This window comes from Delphinapterus leucas, chromosome 4 (genome assembly GCF_059928025.1).
Source record: "Delphinapterus leucas isolate spDelLeu-1000000601 "Yukka" chromosome 4, BTC_Dleu_Yukka2, whole genome shotgun sequence".
Lineage (NCBI taxonomy): Eukaryota > Metazoa > Chordata > Mammalia > Artiodactyla > Monodontidae > Delphinapterus > Delphinapterus leucas.
Window position 1 is genome coordinate 8,238,703 of NC_143132.1, and position 22,089 is coordinate 8,260,791.

Below are 22,089 nucleotides of genomic sequence, written 5' to 3' on the forward strand. Positions count from 1 at the left end.
TATGGTCTTTGAAATTACCTTCAAAGTGTAGTAACATTTTGCCATGCTGGGGTACCATTTCAATTTTATATTGGATTATGCATTATTTATAGCACAGATTAAACTTTTCAGCAGGGAAAACAATCCAAACTCTTAGGAACAGTCATTGTTTTAAGTTATACGCTATTTTCAATTAAATGCTACCGGATTAAAGACACAGACTGATAATATTGGCTTTTTTCAATCACCTCTTAGCGCTCAGCATACCAGAAGGTCCTCTAAAAGGGAAACCCTTCTCATGAATCCACAAGGACCAAAAGGTCCTTGAAATCTGGCCCAATCTAAAACATCCACAAGCATATTTGGTCCATGCCAAATGGTTTTGGACAGGACCAAATATCAAGGACATTTTGGTGTGGACCAAATGTCTGCTAACCATCCACAAGTCCTCAAAAAAGTCAATACTGAGAAATGCAATTTGATTAACTCTCACATTTTCACGTGTATTCACATGAAAAACCTCTTATTCTAGCCTAAACAGCAAACTCTACCATCTCTGTATAATCTTTCCATTCACAAATTTCAACAGCCAATCTTGTGAACTTGAGTTTAGCAACCTCTATTTAGGCACAGAGGATGTCTTTGATCCAGGCTCTAAAATGTCCTAAGATCTCTTGGTTAGACTCCTCGGACGTACCATGGCTCTTCTTTCCAAATGAAGTCACCTTTTAAAATGTCAGCGTAATATATGTCTTGAATTTTCAAGTAGAATACTTTAAATTATTTGACAAAGAACAGATAACACGACAGTAAACTGATGTTATTTTAGAATGCTTTTTATTTCGACACTTACAGGGCATGTGTAAGGCATGTTCACAAGTATTTGTTTGAAGTTATGTACAAAACACGTTCTCTTTCTCTCCAGCTGCTCTTCTTTCCCTTTGTACCTGCTGCTACAAACTGGGCCCTGTGTATCTTCATATCTACAAGTCCTCAGTTATTCTGAACATGCAGACAATGTTTTAGGGACCTGCTTCAAAATATGGAGGAAGCTTCTATGCACTAAGTCACTAAGACATCAAAACTCACAGGGAACCAAGGCAGAGGGAAGCGACCAAATCAGCTCATGAACTTGGGACTGTGAGCATCTAGGGGGTAACAAAGAACACATGGAAAAACATTTTTTGACCCTTCCTGTTTGAGAGAAATGGAATGTGTCCAGAATTCATGTTTCTGTATTTACTACTACTGCCTATGAAGTCACTACAGAGAGCTAATTTTTTAACAGTTTCTAATGCAGTTACAGTTTTGTTCTCAGGCCACAGTACAAGAGAGCATGCATTACTTTACACAAACGTCAAACACCGAACAATTGTAACAGGGACTCCTCAGGACTGTCTAATTACACAAGTGTCTCTTTTTGGTTGTAGGATAAGGAAAGTGCCCACTGTGTGCTAGACAGAGACACCCAAATACCTGTTGTCTAACTCATAAAGAGGGACAACATCCCTAGTGAGAATGGAGAAGTATTCAGAGTAAGTTCCCAATGTGGGGCTGGGATAATGGATATGGAGCCTCAATTTTAGGGGTTAAAAAAAAGTCTTGGCTGATGTTAATAAGTTTATTGTATGATTTTCAAAAATCATTATGTCTTTAAAATATGAAAAACAAGCACTTATAAATCTACTGGGGAGAAATAAAATAATGAAATGAAAAATCAAAATCACTTGAAGAGGAAGGAGATCTGAATGAATCTTTTGGTCTGAATCAGCCAATATTTTAACATCAACTACAACCTAGTCAAATGTGGTTTGCTTAAGCCCATTTTTTAAAATGCAGAATCTTTAAGGAAAAACGTAGGCATTTGTTTAGGAATACTGATCTCAAAAAACTTTAACGTGGGGCACTTTAAACGATCAAGGCTACTTATAATTTAAGTCCTGCTTTGAGGCACTCACCATATTTTCCTTCCATCTCAGAGAGCACCTCTGCAGCAGCCCCAGCAATATAAGGATGCGGTCACACATGACTTTATCAGCCACCATTTGGCGATTATTAAGTGGCTAGTCAGAGTTGGGAAATTACTTACTGTCAGCTGTTTTAAAGATTTCCATTTATTAGCACTGTGAAGCACGGTGCAAAGAATCTTCACATGTTGCTTTTTATATCAAAGGTAGTATATTGTTATTCTTCCAACTCAACAAACAGTACATACTCTTTAGTGTACTGTAACTACCTAGAACAGTGGGTGGGCCTCTTCCAGAAGGGCAGGCTACTCTTCTGACAGGAGATCACGAGCCAGGCAGGCTGGGCAAGTGCTCTGCTCCTTAAGCCATTGCTTGAAGCACTGAAATGAGAAAAGACAATTAGCCAGTGCCTTTAGGAGCACATGGAACCTCAGCCCTCCTGTACCACTCGCCTCAGCAGACACGGCTAACTTCACTGTGACATTTGGTAGGGCCTGGAGCCACCCAACACCCAGGGACACCAGAGCCTGCTCAGGGTAGGAGTCTAGACCAAGCTCCAGGAACAAAGAAACCCACCTCAGAATGTGACCTTGAACACTCAGGGCCTGACCTTGGGGCATGGCCTTGCCCTCCCATCCCCACACCCTGCTCCAGTCTCGTGTTTCAGCCACCCTGACTTCTAGAGGCTGGCCCTTGGACTCACCCTGTCTGCCTGGTCTTGTTCCTTGCCCATCCCACCGGCCTGCACGCCACACAGCCTCACAGGAGCCTGTCTACCCAGCGTGCTCCCAGCTGGCCTGCTGCTGCTACAGAGCCGAGTGTGTGTGTAAGTTCGAGAGCCCAGGCAGGATGCCCCTACCCGGGAAGGAGGGAGAAGGCAGGCCGCGCGGGAGACTGCACGCTGTGTGGACTCTTTCTAGTGAGTGTACTGTGTGTACCCCTTTTCTCAGGGATTCCTACACTGACAGGGCAGAGACCTGATCTGCTCTAAACCAGCAGCAGGGGTGCAGGACAAATGCTCACAGCACCCAAAACACCAAAACAGTTACCACAAATCTTGGAAGGGCACAGGCCAGAATCTCCCAGGATCAGGCACAGTGGACCCAGTTAAGTTTAGTTTTTCTCCTCCAAAATGTTAAACTTACTTCACCTGCTGCAGTAAATTGACAAACTGCTGCACTGTGATCTGTCTGACCGTGCAGATAAGAAACTGGTGCGTATAAAAAACTGACTTCTAAGGAACTAGTACTGCTTTGACTTTCAGCAACTGATGGGGCCAACTGCTCTTTTGCACTCATGACATAGAGAAGAGGACAGTGTGCACAGTGCACGCTGCAGGGCCCAGGAATCTGCTCCCCTTCCTGCAGCATCAATGTTTGGGAGGGAGACAATCATCACAGACATGAGGAGGTTTAGAAAGTGCTTTGAAAATGCAAGTACTGAAGCCTAGAAAACAAAGTCCCTTTTTATTTTCAAAATACTCCATAGTCAAAATGCATGACATGAGGATGGCCAAGGAGAACTCTTACCCCTTTGTGAAACTTGTGCCCACATTTCAGCACACGTACATTTTTGGATTTGAATACTTCTAGGCATATTTCACAGGAATTTGCACCGGACACCTGTCGAAACAAATGCATCTCAATAGTAAAGAATAACTAAATTTCTCCTTACTACATGAGCTCTTCTTACAAGTGGCCTTCCAGAACTTTCACAGCTAAGGTGGAAAATTATTCTCAATTATAGTTAAGGAGACTGAGGGTACAACTTATTTTCTAATAACATTTCTTAGGAAAAAATAAAGTTTTAATTTTCTCAGAGAAAAAAATGTTTTATGTGGTTAACTCATTCCCAGCTAAAATACTACAAATACCTACTTACCCCAACCCATACCTAAATAAAGTATGGTACTAGTTGAATATTACAAATTAATTGTTCATCTAATTATCTAACAGTTGGAGACAGTAATAAATTATGACATCTCTACACTATGGAATATCATGGGGCTGATTAAAATCATGACGGAATTCCATAATCCGTGACGTGGCAAGTTAGTCACAAAAACTCTCTGAATAAAAGTAGGCTACAGAACAGTATGTATCATGTGATTATATAATTCAATATTTTAAAAACAGAGAGAATGTGTGTATATAGAGATGCCTAGAAAAGAGTCTGGAAAGACATAAAATGTTAACAGTGGTTACTGGCTACTTTGGTTGAGAGATTTAACTTTTTTCTTTGCTATTTTTCTAAAGTTTCCATGAATGTGGATTACTTGTATAAATCAAAACAAAACGAACTGACGGCTCATTCAGCAAACATCCATAGTCAGGGACTGTGCGGGGCACAGCGACACAGAGATGAATGGGAGGGCTTCCGGCCCTAGCCGCTCCCAGGCTGGTGAGCACAGACAGCGTGCTCTGTGTGAAAGCAGAGTGCCAGCCTAGAACACCAGGCGTGAAGCTCTCCCTATGGCTCACAGCACTCACCCCACACGCATCATTAACTTTGACTCTCACTCCCCATCTTAACTCTGAGCACCCTGAAGGCAGGAAATGGCCTTGCTTATCTGTGTTCTTAGCAGCTGGCAAGGAACCTGGCCCCAAACTGAGACTCCATAAACTGTCAAGAGAGTGAATGAATGCAGCCCTGGCAGTGGGTTAAGGTCAGGGAGTACAGCGGGGGGCAGTGCCTGAAGGCTAGGACACCCTGAACTGCTGCACAGGGTTTCTGTCTTTCCCATGGCACTGTTGCCGCTGCAGCAATGGGTCAGATGTGCTCTCACTCCTCTCTGCGGCCCCCAGGGAAGGGTCTGGGAGGAAATGTGGAGGTGTCAGCCCTGGGGAAAGGGCAGGTTAAGGCCTCTGCAAAGTTCAGAAAAATCCACGGTTAAATTGACTATTTCCTAGTATGGAAAAGTGGGCACAATATATTTCTAATTGAAAAAAAACACACACACACACACGCAAATATATGCACAGTTGACTAAATTCAGTATACACACAGATACAAAAGAGTTTAGAAAAATATATACTGATGTGATAGTACTGGTTACCCTTAGAGGGTGGGTTTTGGGGTTCTTTATATGCTCTTTTTATTTGGATTTTCTATTATGAACCACAAAACTTTTATAATTTAAAAATACAAAGCAGGGACTTCCCTGGTGGCGCAGTGGTTAAGTATCTGCCTGCCAATGCAGGAGGTATGGGTTCGAGCCCTGGTCCAGGAAGATCCCACAGGCCGTGGAGCAACTAAGCCTGTGCATCACAACTACTGAGCCTGTGCTCTAGAGCCCGCGAGCAACAACTACTGAAGCCCACACACTCTAGGGCCCATGCTCCGCAACAAGAGAAACCACCGCATTGAGAAGCCCGCGCACCACAAGAAAGAGTAGCCCCTGCTCGCCGCAACTTAGAGAAAGCCCGTGCACAGCAACGAAGACCCAACACAGCCAAAAGTTAATTAATTAAAAAAAAAAAAGCAAATTACTTTTAATCTTTAAAAAACTACCTATGATTAGCAAATTAAGTCCCAGTTTCAATACATACTATTCTTATAAGCCAGCTTTTACACCTTTATTACTATCAACATCAACCATGAAGTAGAAAGCAATCTCTTCCCAAAAGGTGATTATGGTCTATCTTGGGATGGCCAACAAGCACACAGATGCACGCGTGCACACACACACACACACACACACACAAAGGAGTTCACACGCACACTCACACATCAATGAGAACGCTAAGAAGTTGACCTGGTTGTTCGACCACAGAGCACGTGACCAGCAGGAACACCCCTGAGAGAGGGAGGGGACTCCAGCCAGGCTTTGCAGGAATGCTCTGTATGATCATAAGCTTTCCCTTTGGGGTGAGACCCTCTGGGACCTGAGTGTATGTGATGCAGAAAGTCTCCAAAGGGTAGCGGAAAGTGAAAATGTATGGGAGGCATAAAAACGAGTTCACAAAAAAGATTCACTGCTTAGCACAAGTCAGCAAACCAGCACTCTTTGTGCAGTCTTGCACTGCTGACTGTGCTACGGGGCCTGCAACTCTTCTAATTTCACTTTCACCTGAACGGTGATACTGTAGCTGGACAAAAAAGGGAAATGTGGGGGCTTCCCTGGTGGCGCAGTGGTTAAGAATCCGCCTGCCAATGCAGGGGACACGGGTTCGAGCCCTGGTCTGGGAAGATCCCACATGCCGCGGAGCAACTAGGCCCGTGAGCCACAACTACTGAGCCTGCGCGTCTGGAGCCTGTGCCCCGCAACAAGAGAGGCCGTGACAGTGAGAGGCCCGCGAACCGCGATGAAGAGTGGCCCCCGCTTGCCGCAACTGGAGACAGCTCTCGCACAGAAACAAAGACTCAACACAGCCAAAAATAAATAAATAAATAAATAAATCTATAAAAAAGGGAAATGTGCTCCGCACCAGAATTCAATCTGAAGCCCACGGCTGTGAGCCGCCAGGCGGCCATCTCTCTTCCAGCCACACGTTCAGCCGGTCCCTAACGCACAGTTCCCAGCACGAGCTGGTCAGTGCGCTGAGGACGCTGTGGTCAAATCGAAGGAAGGAACGCTGGCAAGATGCGCGAGCCACCTGTGCCTCGGATTCCTCATTCATAGACAGTTATAATGCCCTGTCAACTGACATCACAGATATAACAGTATTTTATAAAAAGTTCTGTGTAACTGTAACATTCTCATTGTCTGAAAGGACAACAAACAATCTAAATCAGTATATCAAATTAAAGGCAAGTTAATTTAATGGGCTCAATCCTGTGTGCCCCCCCGCGCCCCTTGAGGGGAGAGAGAAGGGAAGCAACCAGCCTTTCCCGAGCACAGCACTTGACTCTGCCTATTCTACTTCAGCACTTCATCCCCACGACGACCCGAACAAGCAGATATGATTCGAGCTCACAGTGTTATTAAGTGATGGAACCAAGTCTGTGTTATTCCAAAGCCCATGGTCACACGTAGAAGAAAATTATCCAAAAATCAATTTTTCCAACTATTCACACTTGATATAAAAAGTGAATTTATCTGACCATCCACAGGCCCAGTTCCCACAATGTGGTCACAGCTCTTCTTGTCACTACATGCAGGGGCCCCGAGCTACCCGTGGAAGTGGAGAGACAACCTCGCCATTCACTGTCTCTCCTAATGAAACACTCAAGTACATCTAAACTTGGTTTCCAATTTCAAGATCAAATAAATTCAATCTAGAAAAATGGGGCTAAATCATGGATTAATAGTTCTGTTTCCTTCTTCTTCTTCATCAGAAGAAGAGAACTGACTCTTATGGTCATACATGCAACACTCACAGGGACGTTGTCTGTCTTCTGCCCCTGGCTTTCGGGTGATGATCCAACAAGCACGGAGGGCGGGCCCTGGGTGGCCCTGGTCACAGAAGCAGCAGAGCTGGGCTCAGATGGCCTCCTGTCCTTTCCTGGATTTGGCTGCAGCAAGAACATGGAGCAGGGAAGCAAGTTCAGTTACCCAAAAACTTGACCCTCTTCTATCTACTGAATTGCTCTCCATTTTTGGGTTGGAAGCATTTTTCCCCACAATTCTCTTATTTTATAAATAAATAAGAATAAAGTGGAACATTTTATTGAATCTAAATGAAATACTGACCTTTTTCTTTTTCTCTTCATCTAGAATGTGTTCTGTCACTCTTTGGACAATTTCGTCAATACTCAATCCAGAGAGCGAGTTCTTGTTTTTGTTCCTCACTTTTTTAATAAAACCAGCAAGCTCGGTGCTGAAAGGGAAAGTGGGAATAATGTCAAGAGAAAGTTAAAGTTTTCTGCTGCAAAGAAATATTATGGGCCAATATTAACCCAAAAGAAACAAAACCAAATACACGCAAATAATTCATTTGTAAACAACAACAGTAACTGTACATAGAGAGCAGCAAAATCAATCTTTCAAAGCACTATGAAAATTCCAATATTATTTCTAAATATTTGTTTTAATAGACTTTCAAAGTAACAGTGTATCTGATAGATCCATTTGAGATCTCCATCTCTACTTAGAAACCTGACTTCTTACAGCCTGGATATACTGTAGCTTTAAGCAAAATCAATGAATGATCAGACGCCACTGGATCTGACTTGAGATCAATAAAATCTCTTTCTATCTAAGAACAAACTAGTTTTGTTGACTTCTTCCCTTTAAAAATTAAACCAACAGGGCTTCCCTGGTGGCGCAGTGGTTGAGAGTCCGCCTGCCGATGCAGGGGACACGGGTTCGTGCCCCGGTCTGGGAAGATCCCACATGCCGCGGAGCGGCTGGGCCTGTGAGCCATGGCCGCTGAGCCTGCGCGTCCGGAGCCTGTGCTCCGCAACGGGAGAGGCCACAACAGTGAGAGGCCCGCGTACTGAAAAAAAAAAAAAAAAATCTAACCAACAACAAAGTTTTCAAAGCCTGAATTTTTCATAGGTAGCAGTGGATGTGATTTATATCGTTAATCAATAGGAACTTGGTATCTGTAGCACTAATACCTCATATGCTTTAACATGCAGAAAATTAGGATGCATATCTATTTGGTGGTTTATATTCTGCCAGATTTAGTCAGGATTGCAAACAATTTTATTTGTAATGTACTTTTGGTAATTACAACTTGACTATTTTTACTAATTTGCATGGTAATTGCTATTGAGAGAACTTACAATGTTTATCAAACTTAGGCAGGGCTAAACATGCCCATGTGCAGACAAGATATACTTATTTCCAAATGGGCAGGGCTCCACTGACAAATGCAAAACATCAAATTTGGCCAACCATAATTAACTACTGTGTTTCAAAAGTATAATCTCAAAGACTGTGACTAATATCGTGTCAAAGACAGAAATAACAAGGGAGGTGCAGAGGGTTAATTCTGGATGTGGATTCCTCTCTTCTGAGCTGTATCCCAGAGACATTCCCTCCACTTCACCTTCTCTCCAGGCTGAGACCAGGAGTACCTCTGTCCCCTCGCACCAATCTGGAGTGAGGTCAGAGGTTGATGCAGAAGCATTGCTGAAGTGCCTGAATGACAACTCTGGCTGACTTAGTTAAAAGCAGCTCTCCCCATTTGCAGCAACATGGATGGACCTAGAGACTGTCATACTGAGTGAAGTAAGTCAGACAGAGAAAGACAAATATATGATATTGCTTATACGTGGAATCTAAAAAAATGGTACAAATGAACTTATTTACCAAACAGAAATAGTCACAGACATAAAAAACAAATCTATGGTTTCTGGGGGGGGTGGGAGATGAATGGGGAGACTGGGAGTGACACATACACACTATTATATATAAAACAGATAACTAATAAGGACCTACTGTATAGCACAGGGAACTCTACTCAATACTCTGTAATGACCTACATGGGAAAAGAATCTAAAAATGAGTGGATATACGTAAATGTACAACTGATTCACTTTGCTGTACACCGGAAACTAATACAACACTGTAAATCAACTATACTCCCCCCTCCACCGCCCACCAAAAAAGCAGCTCTCCTCACCCTCATAAGGGTCCCTCTGTAACATGCTCACACACCTGACTCACTAGCAGATTACAACTGGCCTCGTCAGCCTCACACCCCTAACAAATCGGAGGTGCTGTCCAACGAGGTGTAAGTTGCTGTTGCCTTCGTGGCTATATGTGGGACTTTTTTCCCTGAAATAATGTAAAACTAATGTTTTGCAGTCATTTAGTGATTCCATAACTAGCGCTGGAGAGTTACTGAGTTCATCTAAATCTTAGCAAACTGCCATGGCTTCTGATGACTATTGATTAACCAGTGTTCAATGTTTTCAATCTATTGGTTTGAAACTGCTCACTTCTATGTTTACAAAAGGAAAAAGTGCAGCGCTTGTCTTTCTGAGTAAAACAATTATGCAGTCCTTTCCACTTCAGCCCCTTATTGGCTGTGATGTTATCTAATCAGGAAACTTCAGTTCAATAAAGCACTTAACAGAGTTGCACACATTTTAGATTCGTACCTGCTGTAACAGGGGAACACCACTGACAGGTGCTCAATAATACTATTGAACGGTTTCTTTGGAGACTGGCTTGAACGGGTGGCACATCCTGGAGCACCAGGTAACTTCTGATCAGCCACCGGGCTTGGCTCTGACCGAGCTGCCTGGCCGGCGCTCTCACACTCTGGCAGCCGGCCGGCTTCTGGCTCACAGGAGGGCGACTCCACTGGGCCATCAGGAGCAGAGGCCAGACTTGATTCCTCGGGAACTGCTGTTCGGTCTCCAGTCCTGTGACTTGTAGAAGTGGAGGGGCCTTGATCATCATGGTCTGAAGACTCAGGAGGTAACTTAGGATGAATCTACAAGGAACACACCACAGTGGCTGGATCGCTAAGAGTGACATCCGTGAACAAAGACTAACAATTAAGCACAACTATAATAAAACCTGGCTGCTCAAGTGCACAGTATTTGAATTACAACAAATTAAATGTTTTGTTCTTAAAAATTGCTGGCCACCTTCTCTTTCTCAAAATGAGCTCTTCATGGCCCCACACTGCTGGCTTCCGTCCCATCCGCTGGGCCCCTGGCTCAGCTCTCCCCGCAGCCCTGCCGCCGTGTAGGCCTGAAGTGCTGCTGCCCCTCATGTTGTCAGAGGTGCAGGCTCCACCCCACCCGTGCTACGCCCTCGCGTTCCTCGGTGACTGTGTGCTCACTGAGGATAATGCCCACTTTTTTTTTTTTTGGCCACACAGTGCAGCATGTAGTATCTCAGTTCCCCGACCAGCGATCGAACCCACGCCCCCTGCAGTGAAGCGCAGAGTCCTAACTGGACCGCCCTAACTGGACCGCCAGGGAAATCCATAATGCCTACTTTTAAAAAGATTCGAGTCTAGAATATCTTCCTGAGATCCAAATCTGCACATCCAAACTTCCTAATGGGCAGATCCACGTGGGTGACTGATTCCAAGGCCACTCAAGCCCTACGTCTTCAACACCAGCCTCAGGGCGGTCTCCTCACCCTGCTCTTCCTCCGATGCCACTTCACTGACAGAAACCCAGAGTCATCCTCAAGACTGTTGGCCTTACAATCTCACAAGCAGCACCACTCTTTATTTTTTTTATTTTTTTTTGCGGTACGCGGGCCTCTCACTGTTGTGGCCTCTCCCGTTGCGGAGCAGGCTCCGGACGTGCAGGCTCAGCAGCCATGGCTCACGGGCCCAGCCGCTCCGCGGCATGTGGGGTCCTCCCGGACCGGGGCACAAACCCGTGTCCCCTGCATCGGCAGGCGGACTCTCAACCACTGCGCCACCAGGGAAGCCCCAGCACCACTCTTTCATCTGACCTCCTGCACATCCCTCAAATCTGTTCTCTTCCCTGCAGCCCCGCTGCCTCTCTGACCTGGGACACGGCTGGGGGCAGTGAGCTGTAGCTGGTTGACTGGAAATCGCTCACTCAGCTCCCTCTCCCACCACATCTCCACACTGCAGTCAAGCTGATCGTCAAGTACAATGTTGATGTCGTTCCCTAACTGGAAATTTATACTGGCTTCTTAGTGACCTGAGGAGAAGTCCACACTGCTGAACACACCTTACACCTTAATAAGGCTCCCTTTGTTCCAGCCCGTGGGCACGAGATTATAATCTTTCTCCCTATAGCCCCCTTTGTCATCGTGGACTCCTTTTACTGCTATGAAAGGAGTGTATTCTCTTTTTTTCTAGCCTCCAAATATGCTGCTTCTTCCACTGGGAACACTTTGACCCTGCAAACATCACACCACACACCCCTCCTCAAACACACACCCCCTTTTACTCCTTTTGCCTGGTTAATTCCTATTCCAGATCTCTGACTCACTGAGACTTCCAACAGTGGAGCTTCTGCCGAGGCCTAGGCCTCTGGGTTACATTAGTTCCTCCTAATTTATGCTGCCATAGCCTTCTATGTTCCTGTGAAAAATCTTGGCACACTTTGCTTATAATTATAGGTTTAAAGTCTCTCTTTCCCAAACCCATATGCACTTTGAGGGCACAGACCACATCTAATCTTGATCACCACTAAATACCCAATGAATGAACAGCAGAGAAATGACACACAAAGTAAATCATTTTTAGGGGTACTTATTACTCAAGCTCCTGGCACACTGAGAGTTCTCAAGGAATCTTAAATTTTAAAATTACATAAGCTAGAGTCAAAAATTAATGGTAAAATATTCTGTTGATATCTAATGCTTTTCCCCCTTCCGTATCTGCTATAAGAACTTGGAAACACTATAAAGAAGTGATCTTTAATTCTAAATAAAACTCTTTCTTACTCAGTTCAATGGAGAGAAAAAACTTTTTCTGTGGAGAGAAAAAAAACTGGTGCTCAATAGAAAATTTAATCCGTCCAAGGTGGCTAACTTTTTAACGTTTTACACCATTTTTTTTTGCAGATGAATCCACGATAAGTATGAACGCTTAGTGTGCAAGGTATTGGGGAGAAAAAGACGCTCAAGATGAGGCTTCTGACTGCAGCTCCAGAGCCTACAATCTAAGACGCTGAATGCATTGACAGAAGGGTCACAGGGTGAGGGGCAAATAAGGGCAGCCCTCACAGGGCTTAACCTAGTACTTAATGAAAACATTAAGGCAATTGTTAATCCATCTCATGCCCACTCCCAAAACAATAACAACAAACTACTTCTGGCCAGTTAAGAAAGGAATTGTGCTTCACTCTTTTTCTGTTCTCTTTCCTTCAAAAAAAAAAAAAAAAGTAATAGACTTACTGTGTTACAGGCAGGAAACGAAAGCTCAGAAATCTGCACTTTAGAAAGTTCACTGAGCCGAGAACCGTTTTTAATTGCTTGAATTTGTTCTTCAAACTGAGACTGTAGGTAGAAGGAAAAATGTTAAGTTTTTCTAACAAATTCCAAGAGAAAACCACAGCTGTCAACTAATACTTTTTTTCCCCCTTACTATACATACGTAACAAATGCTCAACCGTTTTCCAAGAAATATAACTGAGTTGCAAGGAAAGAAGTTCAAAATAAGTCCTTATTAATCAGAATGCTCTACAGCCTTATCAAACACAACTTTTCTAATCTTAACAATCAAGGGCTGAGTTTAAAGAGAGTTAAGAAGATAGCATTTCTTTCATGAAAAATTCTTAATTACACAAAAAATAAATATTGTCTTTAACAGCTCAAAAAAGAAATAGTTTCAATATGACATGACCTCCTTAGAATTATAAGCATCAGATAGATTTTGACAGAGTTATAAAATACCTTATAACTTACCTTTGCTTTCTCAATTTCTTCTCTAACATTAGAAAGAAATGATTCCCATGAATGTATGTCAGATTCCATGACAGGATATGCTGCAGAGTCACTGAGAAAGTAGAAAAATTTATAAAACTGCTAATGTCCACTTAAAAATTTTTTTAAATTGAAAGCATTAAAATACAAATGAAAATAAACATTTAAGCACAAGAGAAACATGATCACACACAATAAAACAACTATTTTTAAAGAACTGTATATCTTACAGTCACTACACTTTAGGAAACTAACCGTTGATCTAATCCAAACCCCAAAACTGGTAGGCAGAGAGCAAATATTCTCCTGAATTTGAAGATCAGACACTCTTCGTTGGCATCTTCATATTTAACATCAAAGGCTATCTTTGTATTGAAAAACAAACCAAAAAAAAGGCAGCCTGGAAACATCCCAATAAAACCGTCGTCCCGATCTTATTGTAAAATAAAGGGTGGGTGTCTAACAGGCTATGTTAAACTTCTCAGCGCCTCATGAATCTGCTCCACTGAAAGTGACAGATAAGCTTTCTGCTCCTAACTGAGAAGATCAGGAACACTACCGATCCGCGATGGTGTCAGTTCTCAGTATACGTCTTAAAGAAAAACCACAACATTGCTTTTATGGCTTTCCTCTTTTGCTATCCTTGGTGGAATGAGCAGAATTAGCACAGAAGCCCTAAGAAAAAATGCCGTGTACTGTGAGGCTTAATAAGGAGTCAATACCATTAGGTAAAATGAGGCCTGAGATATCTTTGTTTCCCAGATGCACCACAACGCATAGCCCACAGCTGTGCTAGTCCTGTAATCTGAATCAGCATATCAATTTGCCTTTTTTTTTTTTTTTTTTTTTGTGGTAAGTGGGCCTCTCCCTGTTGTGGCCTCTCCCGTTGCGGAGCACAGGCTCCGGACGCGCAGGCTCCGGACGCGCAGGCTCAGCGGCCATGGCCCACGGGCCCAGCTGCTCCGCGGCATGTGGGATCTTCCCGGACCAGGGCACGAACCCGTGTCCCCTGCATCGGCAGGCGGACTCTCAACCACTGCGCCACCAGGGAAGCCTCCTCAATTTACCTTTAATCAGAAAGGTTTTCTCACCTTTCTGAAAAAAACTTAATCTTGAAACATGAAATAAAGAACTATACAATAAAACTGTTTTTCCATAACCCAGAGAATCTCTGGTTCAACACTGAGGGTTTGAAATTTAAATCAAAAAGCACTAGGAATTAAGAATTCAAAATCTGTGTGTGGCCCCATTTGTTTATTTTTGTCTTTATTTCCATTTCTCTAGGAGGTGTGTCTAAAAGGACCTTGCTGTGATTTACGTTGCACAGTGTTCTGCCTATGGTTTCCTCTAAGAGTTTTATAGTGTCTGGCCTTACATTTAGGTCTTTAATCCATTTTGAACTTATTTTCATGTATGGTGTTAGGAAGTGTTTTGCACAGCAAAGGAAACCATAAACAAGATGAAAAGACAACCCTCAGAATGGGAGAAAATATGTGCAAAGGAAGCAATGACAAAGGATTAATCTGCAAAATATACAAGCAGCTCATGCAGCTCAATATCAGAAAAACAAACGACCCGGGCTTTCCCTGGTGGTGCAGTGGTTAAGAATCTGCCGGCCAATGCAGGGGACACAGGTTCGATCCCTGGTCTAGGAAGATCCCGCATGCCACAGAGCAACAAAGCCTGTGCACCACAACTCCTGAGCCTGCACTCTAGAGCCCACGAGCCACAACTACTGAGCCTGTATGCCACAATGCCCACATGCTTTAGAGCCCGTGCTCCGCAACAAGAGAAGCCACGGCAATGAGAAGCCCGCGCACCACAACGAAGAGTAGCCCCCGCTCACCGCAACTAGAGAAAGCCCGCGCATAGCAACGAAGACCTGACATAGCCAAAAAATAAAAACAAATAAATTTATAAAAACAAAACAAAAGCCAAACCCAATCCAAAAATGGGCAGAAGACCTAAATAGACGTTTCTCCAAAGAAGATATACAAATTGCCAACAAACACATGCAAGGATGCTCAACATCATTAATCATTAGAGAAATGCAAAACAAAACTTTAGTGAGGTATCACCTCACACTGGTCAGAATGGCCATCATCAAAAAATCTACAAACAGTAAATGCTGGAGAGGGTGTGGAGAAAAGGGAACCCTCTTGCACTGTTGGTGGGAATGTAAATTGATACAGCCACTATGGAGAACAGTATGGATGTGCCTTAAAAAACTAAAAATAGAACTACCATATGACCCAGCAATCCCATTACTGGGCATATACCCTGAGAAAACCATAATTCAAAAAGAGACATGTACCACAATGTTCATCGCAGCACTATTTACAATAGCCAGGACATGGAAGCAACCTAAGTGTCCATCGACAGATGAATGGCTAAAGAAGATGTGGCACGTATATACAATGGAATATTAGCCATAAAAAGAAACAAAACTGAGTTATTTGTAATGAGGTGGATGGACCTAGAGCCTGTCATACAGAGTGAAGTAAGTCAGAAAAAGAAAGACAAATACCGTATGCTAACACATATATATGGAATCTAAAAAAAATGGTTCTATTGAACCTAGGGGCAGGACAGGAATAAAGATGCAGACGCAGAGAATGGACTTGAGGGCATGGGGAGGGGGAGGGGGAGGGTAAGCTGGGACGAAGTGAGAGAGTGGCATGGACATATATACACTACCAAATGTAAAACAGATAGCTAGGGGGAAGCAGCTGCATAGCACAGGGAGATCAGCTTGGTGTTTTGTGACCACCTAGAGGGGTGGAAAAGGGAGGGTGGGAGGGAGATGCAAGAGGGAGGGGATATGGGGATATATGTATTTGTATAGCTGATTCACTCTGTTATACAGCAGAAACTAACACAGCACTGTAAAACAATTATACTCCAATAAAGATGCTTAAAAAAACAAAAACAAAAACCTGTGTGTGGAATATGATAAAAGGACCAGATGAAAAGTAATCCCATGTGCAAAAATCTATACTGAAAAGTGCTAAATGCTAGACTGAAGGAGACCCTCTAGGATTTCCAGGTAAACCTTATTCCAAAAACAAAGCAAAAGAAAGAAAAGCAGGTAAAGATTACAGAGGGTTGAAAAAAAATTACCAGATATAAATATCTTTTGAAGTGACATGCCCATACTCTCCCATTAAGACTGTTAAGTGACTATTCTTATGGAAGGCAATTGTTTAAAAAGCCTTAAAAATGTGATCTTCATTCCAGAAATTTATTTATTGCATGGAAATGACTAACAATTTAGCTATAAGGATAAAACTTTAGCTATAAGGATACTTGCTACAGTGCAGCTTTTATTAACAAAATGTGTAAACAACCCAACTCTCCCACTATAGTGGTGTTTAATAAATCATGACATGTTTGTACACTGGATTACTATTTAACCTTTTAAAATTAGGTTGGAGGGGGCTTCCCTGGTGGCGCAGGGGTTTAGAGTCCGCCTGCCGATGCAGGGGACACGGGTTCGTGCCCCGGTCCGGGAAGATCCCACAGGCCGTAGAGCGGCTGGGCCCATGAGCCATGGCCGCTGAGCCTGCGCGTCCGGAGCCTGTGCTCCGCAACGGGAGAGGCCACAACAGTGAGAGGCCCGCATACCACAAAAAAAAAAAAATAAATAAAAATAAATAAATAAAATTAGGTTGGAGAAGCATAATTATTGATATGAAAGGAGGATTCCTGTATACTACTTAGTGAAAACTATATATAATTTTTTTTCAAATACTTAATGGATTTGCTGCAAAATATTAACTAGTTATAGCTCAATTAAGAATTAGGATAATTTTTATCCTTTTTGTTTACATGTTTTGATTTTTCTATAACTGAATATATATTAACTATATTAACTATTAAAAATAAAGTAGTCCTAATGTAATTTTTTTCTTAAATCAGCCCTAACCTTTTTTTACCCAATGACACTTCTGGAAAGACACCTGCGACATCACAATACCTGCTCATTAGCTTCAGGTTCTTAAGAAATCCTTCGGCTTGTGACTCCATGTTCTGTAACTTATATACTTCCGTCTCCTTCCAGTTTTCGAGCACAGATACCTACCATTAAAGAATGTAAGTATTTTAAAACTAAAACTATTTTAAGGTTGGTAAAACAAACATTCTAAACCACTTTCAGGTTTCTCCTTAAATGACATATGATCAGAATCACCAGAACTTAATTATGTTATAATTTCTCTAAGGTGAACATGAATTAAAACTTTTGGATTTGAAAATAGAATAACAAGATGACAGTAAAATTATATACCTAAAATTATACTTTTCTCAGATATGAAACTTTCCACATGGCTTACTGCTTAAGCCATATACAAGTACAGAGCTAGGTTACCTACATGTAAATACCTGGTGTGCATAATCTATGGTCCTGTTCATGGTGAGCAGAGGGCCAGGACCCTGCAGAACAACCCCAAGGCTGAACCCTACCGAATTTAAAGGCCTCGGAAACAGACTTGTGGTTGCCAAGGGAGAGGGAAGTGGGGGTGTGTGTGTGGTGGGAGTTTGGGGTTAGCAGATGCATACTACTATATATAGAATGGATAAACAACAAGGTCTTACTGTATAGCACAGGGAACTATATTCAATATCCTGTGATAAACCATCATGGAAAAGAATATACAAAAGAATGTGTGTGTGTGTGTGTGTATATATATATACACACACACACACACATATGTATAACTGAATCACTTTGTTGTACAGCAGAAATTAACACAACATGGTAAATCAACTAAACTTCAATAATAAATAAACACAGAATAGCTGCATTAAAATAAAATAAAAGCCTCAGAGAAGTTGTTATCAGCAAGGGCATTAAAAGGTTCTAGGGCATGTTTTTAAAACTTTAGACTCTCTGCTGTGGCTCCCCGCACAAGCCAACTGGCCAATTTTGTAAAAGTCACTGCAGGAAATGTAGACCTGCCTTGTTTTTTAATCCAGGTGTCAGTAACCTTGACAGGGCCCACCAGGCAAACCTGCTTGCCAAATGGCGACAAATGGGAACTGAGTGACTTGGGAACAGAGATGCAGGCATAGGATTGGTAAAGTAGAAGTACTTGGACTGTTTTTCCTTCCTTTCTTTATAAAAGCAGCTGCATAGCTGATATTTCACTGGAAGACTCATGTTTACAGACTGCATAAGCTAAGCTTTTCCTTACTTTCCTAGAATAATCATAGACACATGCACAAATAAGTAACATTTACTTCTCAATTAGAAAAACAAAGACAACCATATTTCAGGAACTAAATAAAATACAGCGAGAAGTCATTATTATTATTATTGTCTCAGTAGTTTCTCAAATCGTATACTGACATTGGTATATATTCTTCTGTGGGGAGGAGAGTATATTCTTAATAAATGGATTATTTTCAAGTTCCTTTTCTAGCACTGGCAAATAGATTTTATGGTTGGCTACTTCATGGTGCATCACTTGACTAAATATGATGAAGGCATTAACAGTGTAGAGCATGGAAAATGATTGAATTATGTTAAATAAGCAGGTTATAAAATGTGGTATACACTATGAGTACAGCTATGTAATAAATAAGCACAAAGGTAAAAAATTTTAAAGCTACAGGCGAGGAGAGAGTGGTTGTTCCAGGGAGGTAGGATTATGGGTGAAAGGATATCCCTCAGCCTCCACACTTCCCAGCAATGCTGTCGTGCCTCATGTGTAATTAAACACAAAGTAAACAAATGATATCCTGCCATATCTGTCAGTCACCAAGTGTCCTGGACTCACCTCTGCATCCACAGCCCTTTGAAGACTCTCTTCATAATGCTCTTTCTCTTTCTTTATACACTCTTCTATTTTCATTTTCTCATTCATAAATGTATTACTGCAAATATTAAAGAAAAAAAAACTTATTGAAAAAAACTTAATCAGTGAGATCACAAAGGCTGAAGCCAGGTTAACTTTTAAGTCATGCCACAAAAAGACTTACACATCTTCTAGAGAAACTTCTTGCCTAATATTTGACTATATAATGCAAGACTCACATGTGCTCTTTGCACTTTACAAATGATCGAAGGAAGATGTGAAATTAAAAGTGAGTATTGGTGGGACTGCTGAGAAACTGGTTCACCATTTTTATGAGGTTAGGTTAAGTCTAATCTGGCTACTGAGTCAGAAATTCTATTTTGACCCATATTACAAGGTAATAACCCAAAGGAAAAAAGTGATATGCACAAAGCTGTTCATGGCATTACGATTATAACAGCTTAAAAAAAAACAAACAAAAAGCCGGCATGGACTATGACGTAAATGGAAATATGTGTATGAAACAATATTAAATAAGAAAAGCAGAATACAGCTTACTACTGAATACACTGGTTACCAGTATGTACAAACATTTCTATCTATAAAGGTTAAAAGGAAACTTTTTATAGGTTCATAACAAAAATTCTTTAATAAATCTTTAATTGTAGAGTAAGAAACTACCATAATATAGTTGAGACTGCTATTTCAAGTAACACAAAAGTTTTTCAAACACATTTTTAGTTTCAGGTTAATTCGAGGGAAAAGAAGAGTAATCAACAATGATAAATTCAGGACATTTTTTACACCGACAATGTGAAACAAAAGGAGAAACATCATAAAATAAAAATATTTAAAGAATAAATTTATTTAAATATTAATCTAAATAATAAAATAGAGAAATTTTTAAAAAGAGAAACATAATCATTTAAAAGAAACAGACAAGTAAAAATATATTTGGATGTCTCAATAAGTGCAGACTGTGCCTCTGGTATTAAAAGTATAATAAGATGTTAAAATAAATTTAAGCTTAATTTGCCTGATTTCAAAGGACTGGTCCAGAAGTAATTCACGTTCCTTTTCCTTTCCAGCGTTTTCCTGGGTATACCTACAAGTAAGTATAATCACCAAATTTTAATTAATTTTCAAAGGTTTTTAAAAACACGATCTCACACAGTAAATTCCTATATCCATGCAAACATTTCTTGAATTCTTTACATTTATTTTTGTTTCATTTCTAATATCTTCTAAATAGGCAAAGAATTTGGACCATTTTCCTTTTGGGAAAATTTCCTTCTGCACCTGCAGGGCAGATCACCTTTTTGCTTCACTCTAAGTCGCATGTCTGCAGCAAAGATCCCCTGTCTCAGTCCTCTGTCAGGAGCACCTCCAGGGGCTTCAACACGAGACAGAGGAGTAAGGTGTCGGATCATCATCAGTTTAACAGTGGTTCTCTCTCAAAATGAAAACAGCCTTCTATTCTTTAAAACAGGACCTCGGGGCTTCCCTGGTGGCGCAATGGTTGAGAGTCCGCCTGCCGATGCAGGGGACACGGGTTCGTGCCCCAGTCCGGGAAGACCCCACATACTGCGGAGCGGCTGGGCCCGTGAGCCATGGCCACTGAGCCTGCGCGTCCGGAGCCTGTGCTCCACAACGGGAGAGGCCACAGCAGTGAGAGGCCCGCGTACCACAAAAAACAAACAAACAAAAAAAAACAGAACCTCAAGTCCAACTGAACACACACTCGCATGCACACAGTGGGACAACTCTTCAAAACAAACTGTGTAAATCTTTGATACTTAAGCAATGTTCTGTAGCAGGTGGGTTCTGCTTCTTCTTTCACGCTCACCTATACACCTGTTTAGTCATCTCTACTTACTAAAAAACCCACATTTCCACTGAGAACCAGGTTAAATGCCATTTCACTTCTTTTACAAAATAGTTTCTCTAAGTTCTCAATACTAGGTGGCTTTTCATGGAATTTCTGCCTTCTTTCATAATTGTCTCTGGCTTCTGCCACTGCACCTGCAACTTGCTCAGGACAACAAAATGTGGCAGAAGTGATGCTCTGGGCTTCCCTGGTGGCGCAGTGGTTGAGAGTCCACCTGCCGATGCAGGAGACACAGGTTCGTGCCCCCGTCCGGGAAGATCCCACATGCCGTGGAGCGGCTAGGCCCATGAGCCATGGCCACTGAGCCTGTGCGTCCGGAGTCTGTGCTCCGCAATGGGAGAGGCCACGACAGTGAGAGACCCACGTACCACAAAAAAAAAAAAAAGAAGTGATGCTCTGACAGTTCTGGGTCTGAACCTTCAGAAGGGTGGGCAGCTTCCACTTCTGCACTCTTGGAAGCTCTTAGCCACCACATAAGCGGTCTGGCTACCATGATGGAGACCACATGGAGAGATCAAATAGAGAGAAGAAGCCACATGGAGAGAGAGAAGGCCTGAAACTGCATAGGAAGAAAGAGGCCAAGTCACCCCAGCATCCCAGCTGAGCCCAGCCACAAGAGGAACCGCTGACAAGACCAGCAGAAGAATGGTCCAGCCAAACAGCCCAGACTGCAAGAGCAGGATCAAATAAAAATTAATTTAAGCCACTGAGTTTCTGGTGTTTTGTTCAACAGTAGATAACAATTAAGCTGAGGAATCATATGACATATCACTGTTTAGGGAAAGAGGGGTTAGGAATGGATCACAGAGAATCTTGAAACAAACCTGGTCCATCTGACAACTGCCTGGAATGTATTACCAAATCCTTCGTATTACAGAACCAAATTTTAATAATTTAAAGATTCAGGATGGAAGTAATAAATAAAATGATCATCACAGAATCTTAGTGCTGGAAAGAACCTTAGATCTAGACAAGCCCTCTCATTTTACAATAAGGAAGAGGGGTTAAAGGTAATGTTCACAGTAAGAGGTGGTACTCAGACTGGAAGTTGGTTCTTTGTTGATCTGCAGTCTTACCTTTACGTAATTTATCTGCAAACGTGGTAGGTTTATAAAAAGTTTTAGGTGCAATAATTCCCCAACAGATGTTCTTTAAAATGAAATGAAAATACCTAAAATTTTCACTTTACTTGATATAGCT

The 22,089-nt window shown here is 42.0% G+C and overlaps 1 protein-coding gene across 9 annotated transcripts in view; it reads right to left on the reverse strand.

The window, feature by feature from the left end:
* Positions 1-710: 710 nt before the first annotated feature.
* Positions 711-22,089, reverse strand: part of TTC3 (tetratricopeptide repeat domain 3) — a 140,687-nt gene continuing 119,308 nt past the window's right edge. For 3 of the 9 annotated variants that reach the window (XM_089910266.1, XM_022553010.2, XM_022553004.2), the window contains 10 exons: positions 20,038-20,106; positions 18,984-19,080; positions 17,183-17,283; positions 13,189-13,279; positions 12,679-12,780; positions 9,939-10,276; positions 7,579-7,705; positions 7,266-7,400; positions 3,476-3,568; positions 711-2,326 (listed from right to left, as the gene is read on the reverse strand). In XM_089910266.1, the coding sequence (XP_089766392.1) occupies positions 2,252-2,326; positions 3,476-3,568; positions 7,266-7,400; positions 7,579-7,705; positions 9,939-10,276; positions 12,679-12,780; positions 13,189-13,279; positions 17,183-17,283; positions 18,984-19,080; positions 20,038-20,106 (1,228 nt within the window). In that variant the 3' untranslated portion in view covers positions 711-2,251. Of the gene's footprint in view, positions 2,327-3,475; positions 3,569-7,265; positions 7,401-7,578; positions 7,706-7,731; positions 9,055-9,938; positions 10,277-12,678; positions 12,781-13,188; positions 13,280-17,182; positions 17,284-18,983; positions 19,081-20,037; positions 20,107-22,089 lie in introns of those variants that run through there. The other 6 variants (XM_022553008.3, XM_022553005.3, XM_089910265.1 and 3 more) reach the window with 4 other exon arrangements.